This window comes from Eurosta solidaginis, chromosome 5 (genome assembly GCF_040869045.1).
Source record: "Eurosta solidaginis isolate ZX-2024a chromosome 5, ASM4086904v1, whole genome shotgun sequence".
NCBI lineage: Eukaryota > Metazoa > Arthropoda > Insecta > Diptera > Tephritidae > Eurosta > Eurosta solidaginis.
The window spans coordinates 248477824-248503461 of NC_090323.1; the positions used below are offsets into that span (position 1 = coordinate 248477824).

At 34.3% G+C, this 25638-nt stretch overlaps 2 protein-coding genes across 5 annotated transcripts in view; both read left to right on the forward strand.

Annotated features, from left to right (window-relative positions):
• The window catches only part of LOC137253131 (neurobeachin-like protein 1), a 269267-nt gene that overhangs the window by 149532 nt on the left and 94097 nt on the right, over window positions 1-25638 (forward strand). For all 4 annotated transcript variants that reach the window (XR_010953738.1, XM_067789567.1, XM_067789569.1 and 1 more), the window contains 11 exons: window positions 15825-15968; window positions 16029-16301; window positions 18539-18653; window positions 18727-18895; window positions 18967-19091; window positions 19160-19467; window positions 22194-22355; window positions 22427-22897; window positions 22957-23129; window positions 24461-24753; window positions 24820-24934. Coding sequence is in view for 3 of the 4 variants with exons in the window: in XM_067789567.1 (XP_067645668.1) it covers window positions 15825-15968; window positions 16029-16301; window positions 18539-18653; window positions 18727-18895; window positions 18967-19091; window positions 19160-19467; window positions 22194-22355; window positions 22427-22897; window positions 22957-23129; window positions 24461-24753; window positions 24820-24934 (2348 nt within the window). In the remaining variant the exon portion in view is untranslated. The remainder of the gene's footprint in view (window positions 1-15824; window positions 15969-16028; window positions 16302-18538; window positions 18654-18726; window positions 18896-18966; window positions 19092-19159; window positions 19468-22193; window positions 22356-22426; window positions 22898-22956; window positions 23130-24460; window positions 24754-24819; window positions 24935-25638) is intronic.
• Window positions 12865-14244, forward strand: Cpr64Ad (Cuticular protein 64Ad). The gene is made up of 2 exons (XM_067757611.1): window positions 12865-13015; window positions 13297-14244. The coding sequence occupies exons 1-2, from the start codon at window positions 13001-13003 to the stop codon at window positions 13972-13974; spliced, it is 693 nt and encodes a 230-aa protein (XP_067613712.1). The 5' UTR covers window positions 12865-13000; the 3' UTR covers window positions 13975-14244.

Genomic DNA, 25638 nt, shown 5'->3' on the forward strand with positions numbered 1-25638 from the left:
TTTGAAGCCTGTAACAAACTCACACAACATTTTTATACTAAGCTGAGCAGAGCTCACAGAGTATATAAATTTTATTCGCATAACGGTACCCCGTAACGGCATAAACTAATCGGGATAGATATAGACTTCTATATATCAAAATGATCTGGGCCATGTCCGTCCCTCCGTCCATCCATCTGTCCGTTAACACGATAACTTGAGTAAATTTTTGGGTATCTTAATGAAATTTGGTATGTAAGTTCCTGGGCACTCATCTCAGATCGCTATTTAAAATGAACGAATTCGGACTAAAACCACGCTCACTTTTTCGATATCGAAATACCGAGAAAGTGCGATAATTCATTACCAAAGACGGATAAAGCGATGAAACTTGATAGGTGGGTTGAACTTATGACGCGGAATAGAAAATTAGTAAAATTATGGACAATGGGCGTGGCACCGCCCACTTTTGAAAGAAGGTAATTTAAAAGTTTTGCAGCTGAGTATATAATGTTCGGTTACACCCGAACTTAGCCTTCCTTACCTGTTTTTTTTTTCATTTTCGTAAATCTATTTTTTTTGAATGTATTGGGTAATGAAGTTTTGTAAATTCAATATCAAAAAAGTTTCCGAGAAAGACCTTTAATTCAAGAATTTTTCAAAAATCTTCATTAGAACTTCATTTTCATTCCGTTAACTATAGAAAAAAAGTGGATTGTAGGTTTTGGAAAATCTGTGTAAAAATAAAAATTTTTTTTACAATTTTCAGATTTTTTAGAATATTTTGAAGTATGCAGTCTTTTAGTGCAACAAAGTGCAAGCTATAAGTCTATCAAAATTCGCACTGATTTTTGTCATTGTTTTCTCCGAAAGGTGTTTAATTTTCTTCCATACGAAGTGCGCGTCATTTAATTGCTTATGTGAAAGAAATTTTCTTAAATGGAAAAAAATATTCCCTGCTGTTTTCATGCTCACAACTGTTTGCATAAACTCTAGCGGATTTCTTAGAAATTAATCTGCAAATTATTTAAGCACATAGTAGGCTTATTCTAGTGGCGTGGTCACTGCCAAAAAGAGATCAATGCAACAAAAATGTCAAATTAAATTTATAATGTCCATTACTTTCAAATGGCATTGATTGCTGCAAAATATCGCTCAAAATAAAAAAAACTAATTAATTGGTCATATGCGACTATTCAACAATGCAAATCAAATTTTGAATTAAGTAAGTACGAGTTGTATGCCTTTTTTGCTTTTTGAGTGCGTTACATGTTCTCTAATAAACCGTTAAATTTGGCTTTCTGCACTGATCAACTAAAATATTTAACTTAGTGTTGCTCTTTGTTAAGTATTTAAAGAATCGATACCAACTAGTTGTTTGTACAATGTCGATTCGAGCACTAAAACCGGTTTCGGCTTTGGTTATTTGCGTCAGTACACTAATACGCTAATACGTTCTTATTACTTTACACCAATACATTTTAACGTAAATACGCTTTAGATCCGACCCTTTTACGCTATTAAGCTAGGCCGCTTCTACGCTCTCACGCTTTTATGCTATTACAGTATATGTTAAAAAAGAAAGGAAAAAACAACATGAAAGAAGAAACAGCACCGAAATAAGTGGACTGATGAAGCTAGAGAGAGGAGGACGGTTAAAATAAAAACAGTATAGATTATACCAGATAGCCCCACGAACAAGCAACTGGCGCTGTTTTTTAAACGGCCAACCCGTTAAAACGGTTAAGCCCCTTTTAAGTACGTAAGATCAGCAGTGGGATCAGCAGAAAAATGAGGATAGAGAAGAAGATATTACGAAGAAGAAGGTGAGATCGGCATTGTAGGAGTGAGCAATTAAAAAAAGGAAATTATTTGAAGTTGGATGGTGGAGAGAGGAAGGAAGTGCAGAGTGTGGGTTGTTTTATACTGACTTCCATCACTAGAGTCGTAGATGTACCATTTTTTAAAGTACGCCTTGCAATTCTTTGTCCATGTTGAGATGAAGTACCATAATATTATTATAAACATATATCTTGCTTCTTTTTTGAGTAACTTTATAGCTGCTCTAGACTGTTAACGATCTCCATTAATATCCCAGCAGCCCATGTACTCCAATGGAAGGTACAAGGTTGACGAACATGCACGATAACTTATCTACAGATGTGGTTTTTAAGAGTGGAATCTGATACAAAGATATGAAACGATTTTAATTTTAGTCGCAGCGTTAACGACCCTGATGTGAACTGTATGCTTATCCCAAAGCGCCTCAGCTAAAAGGGGTCCATTTAATGCGTATGCCGCGAGTTTAACGTGTCTGTCGTCGAACCGCTTTCCTTTTCATCCTCCAACTATCACTGGGCTATTTTCTTTTCCTTCACTTTCTTTTCAAGCTTCTCTCTTACACGTTTTTCGCTATGTCCTAAAATTTCTATTTCCTTGTCCGTCTCTCTCTTTTTATTCATCTTTCCTTATTAATTTCTATTTCTATTAATCGTTCTTAGTTTATCTCTCCCACCCTCTTAATTTATCTCTCATTAGTTTTATCTCTATCTTAGTTTATCTCTCTCTCTCTTTGTTAAATAAAATCTCTTCCTTAATTTATCTCTCGCCCTATCTTTTCATGTACCTCTGTGTTAATTTATCTCTTTCTATCTTAATTTATATCTCTCTCTGAATATCCCTCAATTTCTCTCTCTATATGCCTTAATTTCTCCTCTATCTATGTAGATTTCTTCGCTACTTTCACACTCTTCCTCTCCGTTTCTTTTTCGTTCCTCTTTCTCGATGGATTTTCTCATTTCTGTCTCTCTTACCACGACTCACTCCTCCCCTCTCCGTTATATAAAAACGTGCTTGTTTTGGTTGTAACAACAGTCTTTCCGAATCCCTTACAGGGTATCGCCGGAGTGACATTCCGAAATGGTACGCAAAAATGTGAGGGGCCATAAATTACATGCCCGACTCCCGGGTTCTGTCTGTCACTAACACAACTACCACAGCATAGCGAGTCCATCAGATCATATAACGGCATGACACGTCACCTTCATTTAATCCAGTACACTAACAGGTTATACAATGTATGCCTAATTGATGCACATTTAATAATGTGCCAATTTGCTCACACCAGAGCAGTAGCCAATAACAGCACCCTCCAAGTACCAAAATGCAACACGACAAATGCCACGCAGTCGCAGGCATATCGAACAAAAAACACACAAACCAAACCAACAACAAAACAGAAATAAAAATGCAATAAAAGTGAATGGCGAATGGCCGAAACAACGACGACGACGACTGATTGTATTTTAGTGATATGCAGACGCAGACAGAAAAGTAAATTAGAACAGCAACAGAAGCGGCGCGCAGTCGCAATCGGGCGTTTTCAAATACGCTAGGCGACATTTTGGCTCAAACAAACGCAGATTGTGCAACTATTTATAGCTTTTTTTTTTCGCATTTGTATTTGTTTTTTTTTTTCTCCATTCTTTGGTTTCTAACATTTAGTAAATTTAGTTATTAATTCTATTGAAGGAGTTAGAAAATCGCTTAAAATGGCTAAGACAAGAATTGGTAGGAGGGTGTGGTGGTGCATTGCGCATGCGCAAACACAAGTTTAACATTTATTTGTATGCGCAACATTTGTGTTCATAAGTAGTGCATATGTGGCTGACTTCAATATGATCTCAATCTAGATCGCAAAGACATTTCCGCTAGCGTTAAACCAGCAGCACAGCGTAATTCTACGACAAAATGCGTTCACACAAAAAAATGTCGTGCGCCAAAAAGCGATAAACTCATATAAGTTAGACAACGCATTTGAGATTGCGCGGTTTTAGTGCCTGTTTGTGGGTTTTAATGCTTTTTAAAAGCATTTATGGCATTAAGTATGCCTTCAGAATTTGTTATAAAGTTTTTTGCAAATATCAAATTTTTATATACTAATAGGTCCGACACATAAGCAGTTTTTCATATAGATGAGTTTAACACATGCTTATGCATTATGAGTAGATTGCACGTATTTTTATGGAGAACGGTAGAATGAGCGACACTGGCGCCATCTGATATTGAAAAATAGCCAACTCCCCAATTTTGTTCCAAGCATATCATAAGAAGAAAAATTTGACATTTGCTTTGGCTAAGGGTGTTGGCACACTTTGCAAGTGAAATTATTTTTCCCACTGTTTGGTAAATTTTCTAACATTTTTCGCAATTAAAAACTGCAATATAACAATCGAATACGACACCAAATATGTTAGCAAGTATTTTTGTTGTATAGGGAGAATGTTTACAACAGTGCTTCGCGAAATTTTGTATGTGAATAGGCAAGGCGTAATAAACTTCAATTGCTAAGTCTGAAGTTCCTTCATATATACAAACGCAACATCTTGGTTGATTGTGGCGATGTTATTGGAATGTATTTGTTTGGAAGTTAGGTATAGAACCCCACTATTTCCCCATTGCCCTCACTTTAAAAATATTGTCACCTATATTTGTCCTTGTCGTGCTCCAACAACACCTTTGTTACTTTCTGTGTCTCCATTTCCCACACTGTACCCTAATTTGTCTCTCTCTTTCTTGGTGTCTCTGTCTCTATTTAAATTTTTCTCCCACTCTCCTTTGGTTTATCTGTCGGTCTACCCATATATATAATACTTCTATATCAATACCTTCCCATCTTCCTAAAGCACCAAATACACGACGCGAACATTTTCGCGAACATTCCGCAATCTTGTTCGCAGCTTTGGCCATACACCATACGAACTTTTGGCCGAATATTAGTTCTCTTTCAGACAGCGATGAATACGGACAACAATCTACTCCTTTTAATTTTTCGATTAAAGTCACATAATCATTATTCTTTTTAATTATATTACAATAATCTTTTTATACATTTCAATAAATTCACTCAGAAATTTTTTATTGTCCATTTTAGTTTTCCGCGCACGTCTGTTTCGTTCAGAAATTACTACGATTATGAGCTATTTCGCCATACACGCACGAACAGTTCGCGCAAATGTTCGCCAAAAATTAAAATGTTTTGATTTTTGGCGAACATTTGCGCGAACTGGCAAACACCACCATACACGACAGAAAAGGTCGCAGAAACATGACATAACGGGAATGTTCGCGGAAATGTTCGTGTCGTGTATTTGGCGCTTAATGCGCAAATTTTCTGTCAATCATTATTTGCTGAAACTGCGCAAATGTATGTTCTGCGCATGCGCGGGCTTTATTAGTGTTAGTGAATTGTAGTAGCGTGTGTAAAAAAGGTATTAAAGGGGTAACAGCGGGTCACTATCCCCTTTATCCAACTTCTGCATACAAATTGTTACAAAATCTCAGTTTAGTCGATTAAACAACAAACAGGCCAAGAAATACAATACAAGGATTGATGTATTTATTATTTAAACATGGGCTGCAGTGATACAAAGTACATTATTTACATAAATAGTAAAAAAAACAAAAACAAGGCGAAGAATTCATATTTTTGAAATGAAAAAAATTTAAATATACATGTATAAAAATATACTTATACATACATACCAAAAAGCATTTCCTTAAACGTTTTTTAAAATTATTTAAAATGAATTAGCTTGAACAAAAGATATATAAACGTTTTCAAAATTTTACGTATTTTAAGTTTTTTAATGAAAGTAAATTTTTGATGAAGTAAACAAAATATGAGTACTGGGCTGCCTGCTATTGGTGTTGAAATAATATCAATTTTTTTAATTTTTTTCTAACATACTTTTTTTCGTCCGTGTTTTTTTTTCGTTTCAAAAAACAAACGAATATCCAAATAAAAACTTATTACTTCCTTACACAGCTGTGTCCGGTGATTATTAAAGATGTCATTGCTAAATAAATTTTCGTCATGATACTATTGGTGAATGCATCACTTGTATTTTGAAAAATTTTATTTATTAAGCTTAATTTTGCATTTCCAATTGGGCATGCCTTGAAAACTTGTCTTGAAGCTTTCTCTGACACTATACAAATATTACATACGCCCATAGATGGTGCGACAAACGGACCTTTATTTTTGTGCGCTGAAAGTAAAGGCATTTCTTCACCAATCAATTGCCTTGACATGTGGAACATTTCATTTTATTTTGTACCTTCCAAGCAACATAGCCAGCAATATAATGAACAACATTGTCCATATACACATCGTATTAACATAAAAATTTGCTAACTCGAAATCTATTAACTCGCTAATATTTTAAGGATACCAGTAGACGCTGATGATGCCTCTAGAATGGATTCGCCGTCGAAGGTACAATTCCCACTTTCAATCGCACTTAACTCGTGCCTTACTAAGAGTCGTCTATATGCACTTTTAAATTGAACTGCGTTGGGATTGTTGTTGAAACCCCCTCTTGCCCTAACTGCACCAAAAAAAGTTTCCAGGAAGTCTTGTGAAAGCTTATAAGTTAAAAGGTATGTCATGCCAACATTTTTAAGCTTCTCAAATAGTGGAAAAAATATTGTTTAAGCAACGATCATACCAACAAATCCTGTTTTCCGGCCAGATTTAACCAGAAGGGTGCCATTATCATCTCGCAATGAAGAGATATATTCCTCGAATCCCTGCGCGTGCGTCTTTAAATTGCAATATGATATGAAAGTTTTATAATACTATTGGAAAACAAAACTTACTTTTTCATTTGGAGAACGAAATAGCCTAATGTACAATATTGATAGAAGCAAGACGGCTTATTGAAATATACATATATTTAAGCCCCTTTTTTACAAAAATTTAACGACAGCCTTGAGATTTTGTCTCCTCTCGTTGTATATCTGTACTGTAATGTTTGACAGGATGCACAGTTCAGTAGTAGTGATATATAAGTATTACATATATGGGTCTACCTTAATTTCCCTATATCTCTGCCTTTGTTTGCCTTTCTTCATTAATTTTTATTCCCGTATTTTCCTCTCTCTCTTTCTCTTCTTATTTTCCTTTACTGGCCTCTCCAATTAAATTGTTCTCCCTCTATGCCTTAATTTCGGTCTCTGTCTCCCTTAATTTTCCTATAACTCTCCAATTACTTGCCCCTCTCCTTAATTTCTCTCTCTTTATTAAATTTTTTCCGCACTCGGTTATTTTAATTGATTAATTTTAATCTCTCTCTCTGCTTTAACTTCTCTACCCCCTTTAATATATCTACCTGTCTCTCTCTCTTCTTTAGTTTCTCTTTCATTTCCTTAATTTCCTTCCATCCCACTCCTACAAGTTTCTCTCTCTCTCCCTTGCGTGCTCTTTTTCCTTTGATTTCTTCTCTGCCTCTCGGCCTGCTGCAAGTGAGAAAGCTACGTGGTTCGAACCACCTAGTCACCATACCCGGTTTTGCCTTCAAAACATAACATATAGTATATTAACAAAAAGACAAAATGAAGAAATTTGTGAAATGGACGCCGAATGTCTTGTGCTATAAGGTTAAATATGGGACAAGCTCCTCAGTTCAGTTAAAAAGTGCTCCTCAGGGTTACTATCCTTCAGTTCAGTTAAAAAGTATGCTATTTCTCTAAATCAAATTAGAAAGAAGAATTACACTGAAGATGGCACAACGCCGAAAGCGATTTGTCGCCAAATCAAATTTAAATTAAAATCAGACTGAAGATGGCACATTGGCGAAAACGGATTGTATCTTAACCATATTAAAACGAAGAAATTGACCTGAAGATGCTAAAACGCTAAATCAGGTTTGTCTCCTTTCCGAGTTAGAAAGAAAACTGACACTAAATATAAAACAACGCTGTAATGAGGTTGCCTTTAAAGCAAATTGAAACAAAAACTACACTGAGGATGGCCAGTTTGTCTCCAACTCAAATTAGAAAGAAAAAATACCCTGAAGATGACTCAGCCCCGAAACCAGTTTGTCTCCAAACCAAAGTAGAACGAAATCGGACTTGCAATTATTTGTCAACTGCTTTGATAAATGTCATAACAGTTACGTTCCTTATTTAGCAGTAATAATAATGCAAATTCTTTCTCGTTGAGTTTAGCGAAATTTTTTGGAACTGCAATGTCGAGCTAAAATTGTATGATCACGCTTTTGTTTTTTCGCTATTTGTTTTCAGATTCTCTCAGGTATTTTTGAAGAATTTTAAACTCTTTGCCATCGCCACCTTAATATGCAACACGTTTACTGCAGAGCTTTCCATTTTTGCACTATTCAAATTAAATGAAATGGACGTGCATGATTCGCACTCGTTAACAGCCATGCTTACATACTTAGCAGCTAATTGATTGAAATGTTTGATTTGAAACTCAAAATTGTTTTCTGTATTTGATTGCGATTCATTTTGCAGTCACTAATCATCATTTTAGTATTTATTTTTACCATTTTAAGCAATTTCCAATTTGTCAATAGCAAATTTCTTGATTTTTTTGACATTTGTAATAATACCTTAGGCGTTGAAATAATGAAGATACATACTTAATTGGTAATGTATTTTTGTCAAACTTGCATTGATTTGCAATCACATTGATCGTTTGCGTTGGCGCATGCGCAGCTGATTTTAATAAATAGTTTACATGCACCATCTAAGAGCTACTGGAACTATGAGTAGGAATGATTGGATTGGCCTTTTTGCTGTGGGTTGATTTGCATGAGCGTGTGTGTGGGGAGCAGGCATGTTAGTGTGTTTGTGACTGCAACTTTTTGGTAATTTGCATACTTCAACGATGAATCTCGCATACTCATACACTCTCACATACATCCTCACATATGTACATACTCGCACTAATTGTACGCGCTTGCGTTTGCGGACTTACCCGATTTACGTGCCTAGCATTAACTATAAGAATTTCGAAAAAATAAACTTATCTACAGTTAGTCGCACTCAAAATAAGTTTTTCTGTAATGCGAATAGCATGTTTTGGCTGACCTTTTAAAAAAATATACTTTTGTATCAAAGTTCAAAACGCGAAAGTTTATTCAAAATAACTTTTAGTGTTCACAATTTGAAATTTTTATGAATATTTTTAATGAAAAGCTTTAACCTTTTATAAAAAACATTCAACTGATGTAATTTTTTTTCAAAAACTGTTCAAAAAAAGTATAATTAGTTAAATGAATTCATCAAAATTTTAAACAAATGACATTGAAGTTTGCATAAAAATCTCCACAACTTTGTATTTATTTGGAATAATTGTAAATTTTTCAAAATTTTTTATTTATATTTACAGTGTACTCTCTCCTAACGGACACCTCTCTTAAGCGGACACCTCTCATAAACGGACAATTTTTTCAGTACCAAAAAAATCCTTAAGTATTTTTTAAGTTTTTCCCTTTTGAGCGGACAACCCTCCCATAACAGGACGCGGACACTTTCTTTGTACCCCAAAGTGCTTTTTAATTTCCCATAACCGGACAGCTTACAACATTTTTTTTTCATTTACTCTCTACCATATTCGTACAGCTGTTGCTTATTCACTAATACGTGCATGGATGTAAGGGAATACCCTAAATACGAAGAACCTGTTTTCAATACAGTAAAAACATAAAAATGTATGTACCTATTGCATACACGTAGTTAGTATATTCTTGTGTGTGTACGTACGTGAATCTTAATGCCTAAAGTAGTGTTGAGTATTAAAGACAAAGTTAATGTCATTGAAATTCATAAGAAAGAAAAACTAAGTGTACGAGAGTTGGCAAAGAAAGGTAATATCAGCAGAACGCAAGCTGCTGGCATTATCAAAACCAAAGATCAAATTTTAAGTTTGTGGGACACTGACGTCAACCCGGAGAGAAAAAGGAGTCTGCTGAAGCCCAAAGGCCTTAATATTGATAAATTGTGCTACGAATGGTTTGTGAAGGCTCGAAATAAGAGCATTCCTCTGTCAGGCACATTTATAAGGAGCAAAGCTAAAGAAATTGCAGTGAGACTCAATTACGACGATTTTAGTGCATCATCCGGCTGGCTGGAAAGGTTCAAAAAACGTCACAACATAACTTTCCGTACAATTATTTTGAATATTTTGTACACAAAACTTTATTCTTTAATTTATGAACAAAGCTTTATGAACCTCCTAATTCAGTCTTATTTGTATGTATTAATATTCTTGTTTTGGAAATAAAACTGTTTAAATATTCATCAATAATACTTTTATCATAAGCGGACACCTCTCATAAGCGGACAAATTTGGCAGTCTCTTAGGTGTCCGTTTAAGAGTGATTACACTGTATTTGTTGAAAAAGTTTTTAAATTCTGAATATCTTATACATTTTGGAAAATTTGTAAAACTTATATTAATCTATTTTGTAATTTTTTTGCTAGAAAAATGCATACACGTTTTAAAGTTTGGGCGCAAATCTGACATGCAGAGTTTTTCACAAATGATAGTTTTAATTTTTAGACTTTCAGCAATAAATTTAAACTCTTGGGTTTTGTTAGTAAACCAGAAATGTATAAAATATTTTTTTAGATCTGAAAATCTTTTTGATTTTGTTGTGAAACTATGAAATGTATAAAATTTTTTTTTAAACTGAAAATCTTTTTGATTTTGTTTTGAAAATATAAGTGTTTACAAGTTTCTATTTTTAAATCTTTTAAACCTTTTGCATTTGGGTTTAAAAAAATTTTATGATTTTAGACATATTGTTCAATTGATTTTGAAACTAAAACCCACTCAAATTAAAAGCTTTTGAATTTAGGAAAACAAAGTTGAGAAATTGCTTAAATTTTTGTGATGATTTTAATAATCGGAGATTGCCCATATTGCTTTTTTAAATGTATGAAAACATTTGAAGCAATTTTTTTTTTTTTTTAATTGTATAATTTATTTAATAATTTGGGAAAAACTTAAACAACGTGACATCAGGACGGACAAGGCGACAGCTGTTTCGATTATACCTTGTAAATCTCTTCAAAGCCTTTTCTCCCGGGCGTGGGAGTCGAACTCGCACTCCTACGATAGTTGAATTGGTTATAAACGCATTCAGCTAAAATTTTTATTTAATTTTTTTTAACATTTTTATTAAAAATTTGTAAATGTTTATTTTCAATGACTTCATTTTTATATATAACTTAAACGAAAAAATTAAAAAAAGCTAAGTATTTAATTAAACTTTCAAATAAAGAAAATTGGTAAAATGCATCAAATTTTTTAAATTTTTTTGCTTTAATTTTTAAAAAGGTTTAATTATATTTAAAATTTTTTGTTTCATTATAATTCTTTTTTTGAATAAAATTTAAATAAGATAAATTTTGAATAATTAAAAAAAAGCTGGATTTCCAAGTCTTGATAAAGAGGCATTTGATAAAATTATCAAATTTTTTTTTTTTAATTTTTATATGAACTTTAATTTAAATAGACAAGACTTTCTAATAGAGGCATTTGATAAAATTATCAAATTTTTTTTTTTTTTAATTTTTATATGAACTTTAATTTAAATAGACAAGACTTTCTAATACTTTAAAATTTAAATTTTTTAAGAAATATTGTCCAATATTTGTTAAACATTTTAAATACTAACTGAGATTAAAAATTATAATTGTTTTAATTAATTTTTCGGTTAAGCATCCAATTTTAATAAAAATATGACAAATAAAAATATAGATTAAACATTTTTATTGAAAATTTTTCTGAAAAGTTTATTCTTATTTTAATTTCGCCAACAATTTGTTTATGTCAAATTCAAGCTCAAGGCCTTTAACAATAATTTGTATGATGATTATTGTTTTTTTTTTTTTTAATTTTCCGAAGTTGAAAAATTATTATTTAATTTGGAATAGAAGAAGAAAACAAAAATATATGCAGAATATAGATAAGTGGCAAATAATTTTGGGGCAAATTTTAAGGTTTTATAGCTTTTTAAAAATTTTCTGGTTTTTAATTTTTTACTTAAATACAAAACTTCTTTTTTTTAAATGCATTCATACAAATTCATTTGAGTTCTGTTTTAAAATCAAGTCGTACGCAACCCGCTTGAATATTATACATTTTCCGAATCATTTTGCGAGATTTGATAAATTTTTTTAAAATTTTGATACGTCTTTTTAAAGCTGTGCAATTGCGTTATAAATTATTTGTATTTTAGATTTTTTTTTTTTAGTTTTTAACTTTACTATTTATTTTTTTATTTTTATATAAGTAAATAAAAATAAATTAAAAAACTTAAAACTAAAAAAAAAATTTTAAGAAATAAATAAAAAATTTAATCAAAACAAAAAAAATCTAAATAATAAACTATTTGTTTTTTTTTAATTTCGATTATTTGAAACAAACACATTGGTTATTCACATCAACTCGTTATCATCTTATGTATCTACTTCAATATTATTTGTATCCGGCGTATTTCGTTTTTGTAAACTGTATTAAAAAGATAACCAGATAAACAGAAAATCAAAGTCACGTGAATATCCTAATACTTTTAACTTTGTTGAACTTTCATGCATTTATTGTGGCGTTAATAAAACTGATTCGATTTGAATTTGATTAGAAACACGATTTTAATGAAAAAAAAAAATAAAAATAATAAGTTGTACCATTTTAACTTTAAGTGACTGTAGGTAGGTGTTTTGTCATTGGCAATTGGTTCGTGTATAGCTTCTTGAATTAATACCAGCCGTCCCGCGTATGAGCAAAGTGTCGCTTGAAATGAAGAGGTCATGCTTGCATATTGCTGATAAAAAATAAAATAAAACCTCAAAACGCTGAAGGAAAAAATGAAAAAAAAACTACATTAAAAAAAAAAACAGCGAAAAAATACCAAAAAAAAAGTTTAAGCAGGAAAAGAGTCTCAGAGCAACATTTAATACGTTCCATAACACCTCAAATGACGCAGCCATCGGTAAGAGGTGAGGTGTTAGGTAGCCACCATAGTAGAGCGCGAAAAGGCAAATATTCAAATATTTTTTGGAAATCGTCTTCTCTTTGGCGATCCGTGGCCAGAGAAGCGCCGCTTTTGTATATTTTTAGGTATAAAAAGCGTCGCATATTTGGAAAATGTATGTCAGTTTTATTTTAAACAACCGATAGTGAGAATCTAATCAGCTTAAGCAAACAATGAGTCCATTTGTTGTAAGTATTTAAGCGACTTTGGAAGTTTTTTTTTACGATTCACATATCCTGCGGACAACGGGCATTTGGATTACGTTTAAACCTCGTCGGTTGGGCCACTGCGGAAGTCAGCAAGCATAGAGCTGTTGGAAGCTAAATTGTAACGAGCTCATCGTCTTGTGTACCACCTATTGACGCATAAGCCTAGCCAACGTTTTCCAAGCACTCGCCGCTTTAAGTGTTAAAATTTTTTTAAATGATTAATGTTTGTTTTTTTTTTTTTTTTCATCTTATACCACCAGATTGCCGCTGTTCTGTCCACTTTGGCTATCACAGCCAATGCTGGAGTAGTTTCTGCACCTGCACCTTTCGCATATGCTGCTTCACCATTCGCCTATGCAGCAGCACCAGCTGCCTACGCTGCTAGTCCGTACTTTGCTCGTTATGCCACAGCACCGGCACCATTGGTTGCACCAGCTCCACTTGCAGCTGCTCCTGCGCCTGTTGTGAAATCTGTTGCTGCGCCTGCTCCACTATTTGCACCAAGAGCATTTGCTGCGCCAGCTCCTGTAGTCGCTGCTGCACCTTTGGCTGCGCCAGCTCCCGTCGTTGCTGCTGCACCTGCGCCTGTAGTTGCTGCTAGAGCTTTGGCTGCACCAGTTGCCGTCGCTACCGATATTGTTGATCCACATCCACAATACTCATATGCTTACAATGTACAGGATACGCTTACCGGTGACTCAAAGACTCAAGAGGAGACACGTGATGGTGATATTGTACGTGGCTCATACTCGCTCATCGAACCTGATGGCTCTCGTCGCATCGTCAACTACTATGCTGATTCACTGAACGGTTTCAATGCTGTCGTACAAAAAGATGTGCCTGTAGCTGCTGTTGCTCCTGTAGTCGCTGCTAAAACTGTTGCTGCTCCAGCGCCCCTCATAGCCGCCAAATCTTTTGCCGCTCCAATTGTTGTTTAAACAAGCAGTGTGGTGAAAATATGCTGGATTATTGACCTTTGACTTACTACGCGGATTATCTCGTTTCTACCGACATACTCGTGCCCAAATGTCAGCTAATAGTTGAGTTGCTTGCCTTGCCGAAAGACTTGTTGGGAGCGCTGTGCGTGCCAAATATGGATGGAGGAATGTGGCAATTCAATAAAGGGACATCCATTTGTAAATAAACTAGAAATACTCATTGTCTTTGTTAAAAACTTTCATCGTTAATAAAAAAATTTGGAAAACAAAGCTACATCATATTTTTTTTATATCGGAGCTTTCCGGGTCATAAATGAGACACGAAAGTTCAATTTTCCCTAAGAGAGATAAATAAAAATTAACACTATGGGTACATTCTGTGTGAGGCCCTTGGGGCCCGACAAGTTCAACTTAAGCAATAGTTAACAAAACGGATATCGCCAATGTCTACCCAAAGCCCCTTCTCCTTTCTCCTCCGATGCTGCTTTTGTTTCGTCGAAAAAATTTCCCCAAGATATTGAAAAGTACTTAAGTAGTGAGAGTGTCAAGTTGTGCGGTACCTAGAGGCCTCTGTCATCAGAGCACCTCCCTCGCCACCACTCCGTTCATATGAAAACTTTTCTCTAAGTTGAGTCCCTTACGAACATGGTACCCCGACAGACTTTCAACAATCTGGGTGGCCTCTGGTACTGATCTTCTATCTCCATTCAAATTTCCATGAAAATGAACGGAAGAGCAGTGTTAAAGGAAGCATTCGGACACTTACTGTCTCTTCCTCATCCCAGCAGCTGGGGCAGAAGTCAAACAGATCTCTGTTTAGTCCTCTTATTAGTCCAAGCAGTACGCTGAGAGAGGACCAATCGAATAGGGGAATGAATGAAAGACAGGGAGAGGCTCTGCTTGCATGTAAACACATCAGGGTGTCCGCCATCCTCGCTTGATCGTCCAAGGAGCAATTGGTCGGAACTGCATGTGTGCTGTGAAATCAATATCTTTGTTGAACTACAAAGCTGTCGGTGAAAATATCAGTGAATCCGGGTTTCGATTCCTCCCAGTGGTAATGCCGTCATCAAGACGTGAATTAAAGATCAAATTTTTTATAGACGCTTCGAAAAGTTCACGACAGTTCGCTCTAGCGCAACCCGTATAAAAGACCTAGCCACGGCCCTTGGTAGGCACCAATAAAAACTTTCTCTGTATTAATACAGGTTTCCAACGTCGCCCGGTTTAAAGTAATGGCTCTACATTCTGGAAAAAGCTTCGCAAAATCTACTTAAGTCCGGGTCTAACCCAACCCGTAGCAGGAATTCAACTTCGGCTGTTGGTCGAGCACTACAAATACTCTGTGTCAAAACTACTTTTAGTTTCAAGAATAAAGAATACCAGAAATATTTCTAACATAAAAGTAAAAGCTTAAGTAAATGTGAGATCTTTTTCACTAATTCCTGCTCGTTCTTAAAGTATGCTAAATGGGGCTTCCTTATTTTTAAATCTTATAACAAAAATCCGGGGGTGGCTTTCGAGGTTGTGATGTGTGCTTTTATCTGTTATAGTTGCAAGTATTTGGATCTTAAAGCAAACTAAATTCTGGACTCGACAAAAATTTAAAACAATATTTTAGCTTAAATCTCTGCATACGAAGATCTTTTCTAAAGCTCACACCACCAAAAGCTTTCTTAAAGCTCTATGCGCAAAGGCCTTTTCTAAATCTCTTTTAACAAAATTTTATAAGACTTCTCTGCACAAAAAACTTCTATAGCATTTTTCAACTGTCGCAGTTTTGATCTAATATAAAATCTTAAATTATTACCACAAACTCATAGTTTTTCAAAGAAACCTTTATCTTTCAGTAACTTGGACGAAGAATATTGGATGCTCTCCAATCACGAAAATGTCGCACGAATGCGCCTCAAACTCGAACCACAATTGTATCCGAACAAACACGAAAATGCTGCGAACTTACGCGATAATGCCACAAATGCCTATGATCCAAGGTAAGATAAAATTCATTTATATTTTGTTGTTGTAAAAGCAATGTGTTAAAATTCTTACAGAGAAATCTCGGAATTCGATTCCACAATTAAGAACGCCGTTGTACGTGACTTCTTAGCTGACGATGAGAATCTACAACTGGAAGAGGAGCTACGTCAAACAATTGAATCACAATCTCAACAAGATGTGCCGCTCGAAAAATCGGTTATATCACAAGAATGTGAACTCATTACATTGATGACAAAGGTGAAAGGTAAAATAGAAGTTAATCAAACACTCTTCACCTTTGTCGATCTCAGCCCACCTTCGGAAGATGGATCTAAGCATGATTTTCGGTGAGTTGAGTTAGAGTCTTTAAAATGTCTGTTTATTTAAAAGCTTTTTAAAATTTGAGACTTGGCCTAGTCATAGCTAAAACATACCTTATAAAGTAGTTAACCACTAATTGCATTGCATGCCAAACAAGCCATTATTTTTTTAAAATTAGATTTAAATTACTGAAGCAGAAATTGCTTTACAAGTCAAAATTTATTATTTGTTGGATACTATTTATAGTTCTTTAGCAAGACTTGCATTACAAGCCAAGAAAACATATCTCTTGGATGCATTTTAAAGTACTTAAATCATAATAGCATTACATCCAAAAATCCATTCGTTTTTGGATTGCTTTTAAATTACTTAAACAAGAATTTCATTAAAAGCCAAAAGTACATAATATTTTGCATACCTTTTAAAGTACTTAAACAAGGGTTGCCTGACAAGTCAAAAACTCTATTATTTTTGGGCAGTAAAACAAATTTTTAGATACCTCTTAACGGATGCAAATCATAATACTTAGCATTACAGCCAAAAATTCAATTATTTGTATACTCAGCGTGCTTTGCACACAGAGTATATTAACTTTGATTGGATAACGGTTGGTTGTACAGGTATAAAGGAATAGAGATAGATATAGACTTCCATATATCCAAATCATCAGTATCGGAAAAAATTTGATTGAGCCATGTCCGTCCGTCCGTCCGTCTGTCCGTTAACACGATAACTTGAGTAAATATTGAGATATCTTCGCCAAATTTGGTGCACGAGCTTATCTGGACCCAGAATAGATTGGTATTGAAAATGAGCGAATTCGGATGATAACCACGCCCACTTTTTATATATATAACATTTTGGAAAACACAAATGGACACACAAAATGATTATTTAGTAAATAATACACCTAGAATGTTGAAATTTGACGTGTGGACTGATATTGAGACTCTTGATAAAAATTTTGAAAATGTTTTAAAATAGGCGTGGTACCGCCCACTTGTGATAAAATTAATTATACAAATATTACTAATCATAAATCAAAAATCGTTAAACCTACCGTAACAAAATTCGGCAGAGAGGTTGGCTTTACTATAATGAATGCTTTGAAGAAAAATTAACGAAATCGGTTAAGAACCACGCCCACTTTTATATATAAGATTTTTAAAAGGGTCGTAGACGAATAAAATAAGCTATATCTTAGCGAAAAAGAGCTGTGTTTCAATAGAATTTTACTTTCTAAATTGAATTATAACATTAAATTGTAATACACTTAAATTTGAAAAGATGGGTCTGGCACCGCTCCTTTTTTTGTCTAAGCAATTTTCAATGTTTCGGGAACCATAACTCGAAGAAAAATTTACATATCGTAACAAAATTGAGTACATATATTTTCCTTATAGCAGAAAATATTGCTAGTAAAAATGGACGGGATAAAGACCACGGCAACTTAGATATAAAACAAGTTTAAAAGGTTTAAAAGGGTCGTAGACTAGAATAATAACCCATAACTTAGCAAAAAATAGTTTTGAATCAATGATATTTCACTTATCAAGTTTTAATGTAAGAGGAAATGGGGAGAATTTTTTTTTTAAACGGGCGGTGCCACGTGTTATGTAGAAAAGTAATTTATCTGAAATGAAATGTTCAATTGAACCTCACGCTGAGTATATAATGCTCGGTTACACCCGAACTTACACACCTCTACTTGTTTGTATTGCTTTTAAATTACTTAAGCAAAAATGGCATTCCCAGCAAAAAAATATATGTTTGCATACCTTTTAAAGTAACTAAACAAGGGTTACATTACAAGTCAAAAACATCATTATTTTTGGCACCTTTCAAAGTAATAAAAAATGAATTGCATTACAAGTGAAAACCGATTATTTGTTGAATTTTTTTTAAAGTACTTAAACCATAATGGCATTACAGCCAAAAATCAATTCGTTTTTGGACTGCTTTTAAACCACTTTATAAAAACTCCATTACAAGCAAAAACTACATTATATTTTGGATACCTTTTGAAGTACTTAACAAGGGTTGCCTTGTAATAAAAATGCCTTTTAAAGTAAATAAAGGAGAATTGCATTATCTGCCTAAAACCTATAATGTTTTGTAGGTGGGAGTAATTTAATAATGATAAGTATACAATTATTACTATCAATATCTGCGAAATATATAGTAATTATATAAATATATTGTGCATTACTTATATATTGTATTATTTTTTAGTTAAATAGATAATTCTTATATTTTATAAAAGCTTTCCAATCAGCAAAATACGGGAAGTTCATTTACGAAAATATAATTTACGACGTAGCGCTTTGGAAATATTTTTAATCGATCAAACCAGTTATTTTTTGAATTTCACCACAAAGGTGAGTTTTGCAGCAGAAATTCACCACACAGCGTGAAACTATAAAAAAAATTATTTTTTTTTTTTTTTTGTAGACACGCAACAAGGTTTTCACAAAAATTTTAAGTCTACAACCGCCAAATATATTATATGGCTCCGGACGTTCACCGGGCGAATTATTGCGCACATCAGGCCTTACCCAGAGATGGGTAAATCGTGAGATATCGAACTTCGAATATCTGATGTATTTAAATACTATTGCCGGTAGGTACTAGCTACATATAAATTTTCGAATTATTTTCTTATTTTAAACAAACGCTGCTTTAACTTTTAAGGACGCTCCTACAATGATCTCAGTCAGTACCCAGTATTTCCTTGGATTTTATCGGACTATACCAGTGATGTTTTAGATCTGACGGACCCAAAATCTTTTCGTGATCTCTCCAAACCTGTTGGTGTGGTAAGTTGTATATCGACTTTCAACTCTTTTCACTTTACTCATTTCTATAAATTTTGCCTCGCCATTAGATCAATCCCAAAAATGAAGCTGGCGTTCGCAACAAATACGAGTCGTTTGAGGATCCGTCTGGCGCTATTCCTAAATTCCACTATGGCACTCATTACTCTAATTCCGGCGGTGTATTGCATTATTTGCTGCGTGTCGAACCATTTACCTCGCTACATATTGAACTGCAAAGCGGTCGTTTCGATGTGGCAGATCGTCAATTTCATTCTATACCACAAACTTGGAAATTATTAATGGACAATCCCAATGATGTAAAAGAGCTAATACCGGAATTCTTTTATTTTCCGGAATTTCTCAAAAATATGAATAAGTAAGTCGTTAGGACTGTTCTGATAGTGTTTGAGCTTGTATTTATATAAGTATTGCGGTTACTTGAAGTGTGGAGACTTTGTTGGAGACTAGATATTTTAAGTATTTATTTTTTGTAGTTTTTTAAGGTTATTATTATATATATATATATTGTCAATTCCAGTTTTGAGTTTTTCAGTCAGTTAATTTTGTGTTCCGAACTGTTATGTGAAGCTGTACAGATTTTATAACCGAATTTTTCTTGAAGACCTAGCTATAAGTAAGTTCTGTTTCTTAATATATATACGAAAGCATTGAGATTTTAATTTTTCAACCAAATGGTTTCGGACCGCGCTGCTTTCTACAGTTTTTAGTTTTGTGTCGCTTTACAAACGAAAACAACGAAATTCCGGGATTTTACACCGAAGATGCTTTGTAAACTTCATTCAAAGCTAAATTTTCACGCGGAATTTTTTTGCCGTACTATTATATTGAAGCAAAAGAGTTCTAGGTAATAAACCATGGTCTCTTTTGGAGACTTTCGAATATCAGTTCCTAAGTAGCCTTTTACACATTTTTGTTTATTTTGAGTCTTTCCCAAAATTAAACTTTGTTTAGGAAACTAAGAAATGCTGATGTATTAAACCCGTTTTTATTTTTACTTCCTTTATATTGGGTAGGTTGAATGTTTGGCCGCTTTTAATACAAGTTTTGCAATCGATTTTTAAGTAACTTCTCATTGAGCTACAAACGTGAAACTTTCCACATAGGTTAGAACACCGTGACAATGCAACAAAATGAAGAAAATCCGTTAGGTGGCGCACGGATCGAAATAATTAGATAAGAATTTGAAAATTTCCAAACCAGCTTTTAAGTAACTTCTCGATGAGCTAGACACTTGAAATTTCAAACTTAATTCAGAGGTCGCTGACAGCCGATGACACGATACAAAAAGATTTGCTAGGGGGCGCACGGGATGAGATATTTAGAAAAATCGTACGAAACGGAGGGAATTTTGGGATTGATTTTTATGTAAGTTCTCATTGAGCTACAACAGCAAACCTTCACAGATAGGAAAAGACGCCGAGAAAATGTAAGAAAAGGAAAAAATAAAAATAAAATAAAAAAATGTTAAGCACTTCCTTTATATAAATGGACAAAGATCAGCGAAAAATGTCTCCTTATAAAAGGACATATTTTTGCTAACCTTTGATTTTTTTGCAAACGTTTTTCTAAGCTCATTATTTCACCCCTTAGCGTATTTTCCGATTAGATTTTTTGAGTTTTTTTTTTTTTTTGTTATTTTCCAGAGTTTTGATTTGCATACTAAGTATTTTTGAACTCTTGTTTAACCATTTCGAGCCCAGAAAAATAATGAACATGTTATAAATAAGAACTATGTATTAGTTGACCTTTAGTTCGTCACAAAATCATAAAATTTTGGAAATTAAAAATTTCAAATAGTTTCAAAAAGTTCAACCCTATAGTACTACTCGTATGGAAACGCGGTTTTTTGAAGTCTTGGTTAATCCTTTCGAGCCAAAAAAAACTTGAATATGCTGTAAATAAAAACTATTGTAGCAAATTTAGGGAAATCCCGCTTATTTGAAACCGTCTGCTAACGTTCGAATCGCTAAGCTGTTGAATAAATAACTCCAATATTCAGTAATGCAAAATGGTTTTTATTAGACTACTTTGAGAGTACTTCACAATAACTCTTGCTTCACAACTAATTGCGTGTTTAAATCAAACTGCTTCGTCATGCCTCAGCTTGCGCTGCTTTTATACTCTCGGTTTCCTCGTTCACCCATTTCTCCTAAGGTCTAGTAATTTCGTGAACTTCATGCTTGGTTACCAACCATATAGGTGTATATTTGTAGTTTGTAGCTATATGCGAGTACTACGTCGGCTGATGATGATATGCGTTTGTGTGTATTTCTCCGCTGACTTGTATGCATGTGTGTAAATGATGATTGATTTGTTTACGTACATACGAGTGGCTGCTTAGTATCGGCTTAGTGATGATAGTATCGCTTAGTGATGATAATATTTGTCACACTATGAAGTAAAGGACGGATTAAAATTAAAAAACTTGCAAAATATTGAAAACTCAGAATTTTAAAGAATATCGAAAAATGTTTGAGAATTGTTTAACCTTTTAGTTACTTGAATTTATATATATATTTTAAAAAATTTTAAATACGAAAACCGGCAATAATCAGTTATTTTAGTTCTGTTTTGCAAGTCGCAGAACCCACCACGTAAATGAAAGCTTTCTAAAAGGTTTTAAAACCCTAAAATACGATAATAAAAAGAGTTTAGTGTTGATTTTGTCATTCTGACTCCAACTCTTTAAACCGTTTTAACCCTTTAGACGCCACTTATCTTCATCTTTAAGGCCAACGTTTTAAAAACTTATAAATATGAGATGCATTTTTTTGCAGAATATTTTATCCCATTAGTTTCCACGTTCATCGAGGACTATATGAGTTTTTATAGACCGACCATTTCAACGTAGCTTAGCACATTTCTCCAACTTTATTTAGAATATTCCTATTTATTTGTTGTGACGAGACGCAGTAATCCTTTTCTGAGTATACTTGGAAAATGGCAAGTTATGTTTTTAACTCACTGTTAGATTCACATGAGGGGTTAAAATAATAGGAATTTTTAAGAACTTCTGCAAGTGGTCCTTCGTTGCCTTAGCTCTAGAAATAAAAACTAAGAACACCATACAAATTTTTACAGATTCGACCTGGGCCACCTGCAAGTAACCAAAGAAAAAGTTGATAACGTCATACTACCACCTTGGGCTACCACACCCGAAGAGTTTATTGCCATACACCGACGTGCTTTAGAATCTGAATATGTTAGTCAGAATTTACATCATTGGATCGATTTAATTTTTGGGTGAGATGAAATAAAATAAAAATTTTTTTCAACATAATAATAACTCTTTTGCACACTCTCATCAAAAACAGCTACAAGCAGAAGGGGCCAAAAGCCGTTGAAGCGCTCAACGTGTTCTATTATTGTTCATATGAAGGTGCTGTTGATTTGGATAAAATAACAAATCCTGTGGAACGTGAAGCTGTTGAGGGTATGATCAATAATTTTGGTCAAGTACCGTCACAATTGCTGCGTGAACCACATCCGCGTCGTTTGACACAAGAAGAGACTGCACTTAAATTGGCGCGTGCCGAATTGAAACGACCCGACTTAACACATTTTCTCGATAAGGTTGTGCAATATTATTGTGAACTATCAACACCAAAAGATCCAGTAGTCTTCCTAAGTGCGCCACGTAGTCCGCCACGTTCATTTCTACAGTTAAGTCCCGATGTGCTTGTCAGCATATCAAAATCATGTATACTTGGTGCCAATTCATGGATGTCTTATGATAAAGATCGTGGATTTTTGCTGGAAATTGATGCAACAACAACGAATTTGAAGTGAGTGTAATAGTTGAATTTGATAAAAAATTTCTTATCTTCGCATGTTCTTTTTTAAGGAATCGCAAACGCATTTTTGGTCCATTTCATCCTTCCCAAAGTCCACACTCTCAATTATTTGCTGTGAGCACAGATGGTAAATTGTTGTATGCGGGTGGTATTTGGGATAATTCGTTGCGTGTATATAGTTTACATAAAGGAAAAGCAGTGGCATCAGTTACACGGCATTTAGGTGAGTTGAATGGCTGATAACTTCAAGAGTGTAAATGATTCAAGGATCAACCAGTAGTAACAATGAAAAGAAAGATCATTTCTCGACGAACAAAATCGTATTTTATAAGTAACACATTAGTGCAGGCACCTGCTCGGGCGCCAGTTAACGAGAAATCACCAAATCAAATCCCTAAAAGCTGGATGGCCAATCAGGTCACGCTACATGAACTAGTGCGAATTGTGGATAAATGCTTTCTGCCGAAAAAAGCACACTGGCTTGGTTTATTTATGGCGTAGCAAGCGGTTATATAAACGCTATCGCATTTTTAACTCATGTGCCTTCACTTTCATAATATCATGGGAAGAACATGACTAAACTAAGTAGTTTTGTCCACGAATGTGTTCGGAGAGTTAATTGGAATTTGTTTCGAAACCTTTTTCACTATTATTTCTCTAACCAGGTAGTCTTTTGGCAAAAATCCCTTTGAACACCTAACAGTTTAAGGAGGTATTTTAAAAAGGACCCAGATTATTGTAAACTCCTGCTCAAGCGCCAGCAAACGAACCAACAATATGGACTCGAGGACAGTAATATAGCTGATTTGGGATAAAACGTTCTTCAAAGAAATTCTAAGATAGACTAATATCAGTTGGAAGAAGTCCTTATTTAAGGAAGTCTCTTTACATGAACCCTTATAACTGTGGGTGCCTGCTGAGACATCAGTTAACGAACTTACTAATGCGGAATTGATGTGGCCTCTGAAAGCCCTGTTAAAATAAAACAATCCAATTAAGCTAAGAAGGCAGAACGAGCTCAAAGTAATCACTCGAAAACAAATACATAACTGATAGGGATAAGAAATTTAAAAAGAAGCGTTTTAAAAATGTTGTTGTTGTGGCGATAAAGACACGGTCCGCTACCAAGCCCGACCATCCCGGGAACGATTTGTTATGACCACATGCGACCTTCTTGGCCATACCGCCCTCCCACCCCCTAGATCCATGAGGAGTTCGTGGTCGCCATAGCCTCGGCTGTTAATTAAACAGGATTAGCCACGGATAGGTGAGGTTGAGAATTGGGTTTGGAGAAGCTATATATTGCGCTGACAACCTGAAAGGGTTGCGCCACACAACCCCTTGAATCTGGTATTTTAGTCGCCTCTTACGACAGGCATACCTACGGCGGGTATATTCTGACCCCTAACCCGTTGGGGGAAGCGTTTTAAAAATACAATATGCTGCTATATTTATTCGCAAGGGTATGTTACTGGTCTAGTCCTTAAACTATGCCCTCTTGTAATGACCTCTGCACTGAGCTTTTCATATTTTATATTTTTCTCTACCCTTCAGATATTATCACATGCTTGGCCCTCGATAACTGCGGCTCCTACTTAGTGACTGGTTCACGCGATTGTACTTGCATCATTTGGAGTATACAAAGTCAACAATATGGCAACATTCAACCCAGCACAAATATACCAATACATGCGCTAACGGGGCAAGCGCATTTACAAGCTGTAACACAATTGAATACTCAAAATGCATTCTCACCTAAACCACTCACCACTCTGTATGGCCATGATGATGCCATTTCAAGTGTTGCTATTTATACGGAACTAGATATGGTTGTTTCAGGTTCGCTGGTAAGTTGTTTTAGTTAAGTTAACTGTTAATTCTATAAAAAATGTATAATCGAATTTTTTTTTCAGGATGGTACTGTTAATGTTTATACAATACAAGATGGTCAGTTTGTGCGCACATTAAAGCCGATTGGTTGTACTGATACCTGCGTACAAATATCGTTCGTAACAGTTTCATATCATGGTAAGTTGAAAAAAACCGTTTCGTATCATATTTGTTATTCAAATCATTTTGCTTTTGTTATTTTGCACACTTTTGAACTTTCTCGTACTTCCGCTCGTACATATTTCACATCAAAAGCATTTATGCTATCAACACATAAATATATGTAGCTATCTACACTTCTCTCCTTCCACTTTATGAACATTTTATTTCTCATTCATCACTTTTATCATTTTGTTTAACCGAAAATTTTGTTTGAATTGTTAATTCGTAGATCCAGATTCGATTTTTAATCAATTCAATCGATCTTTTTTTAAGAAATGTAGAATCGATTTTCTTTTTAGAAACGTTCGATTTTTTTAGCCTTCGAAGTTTTGATCATCTTTCAGCAACTGTACCTATTTCATATTTATTGATAAAAACGTGCAGAAACTATATTTTTTTTTGTAATTTTTTATAAATTTAGCTTTATTGGCGCGTATGTATTTAATTACCGAGACTTGCTCATATTGCTTTATACAATGGTTTTTTGTTGTTGATATTAGAGAAAAATTGCAAAGTTTACAAACGGCGATGGTTACTAGGACATATTTCTGAATTTCACTTCTTCATCAGCTAGCTTCTCGGGAATCTCCACCATTCATACTTCATACTGGTGTAAAGGCAGATGCCTTTAACTAGTCAGCCATATGAATGTCCCGCTGCTCGCTTTGTAATTGGTCTCT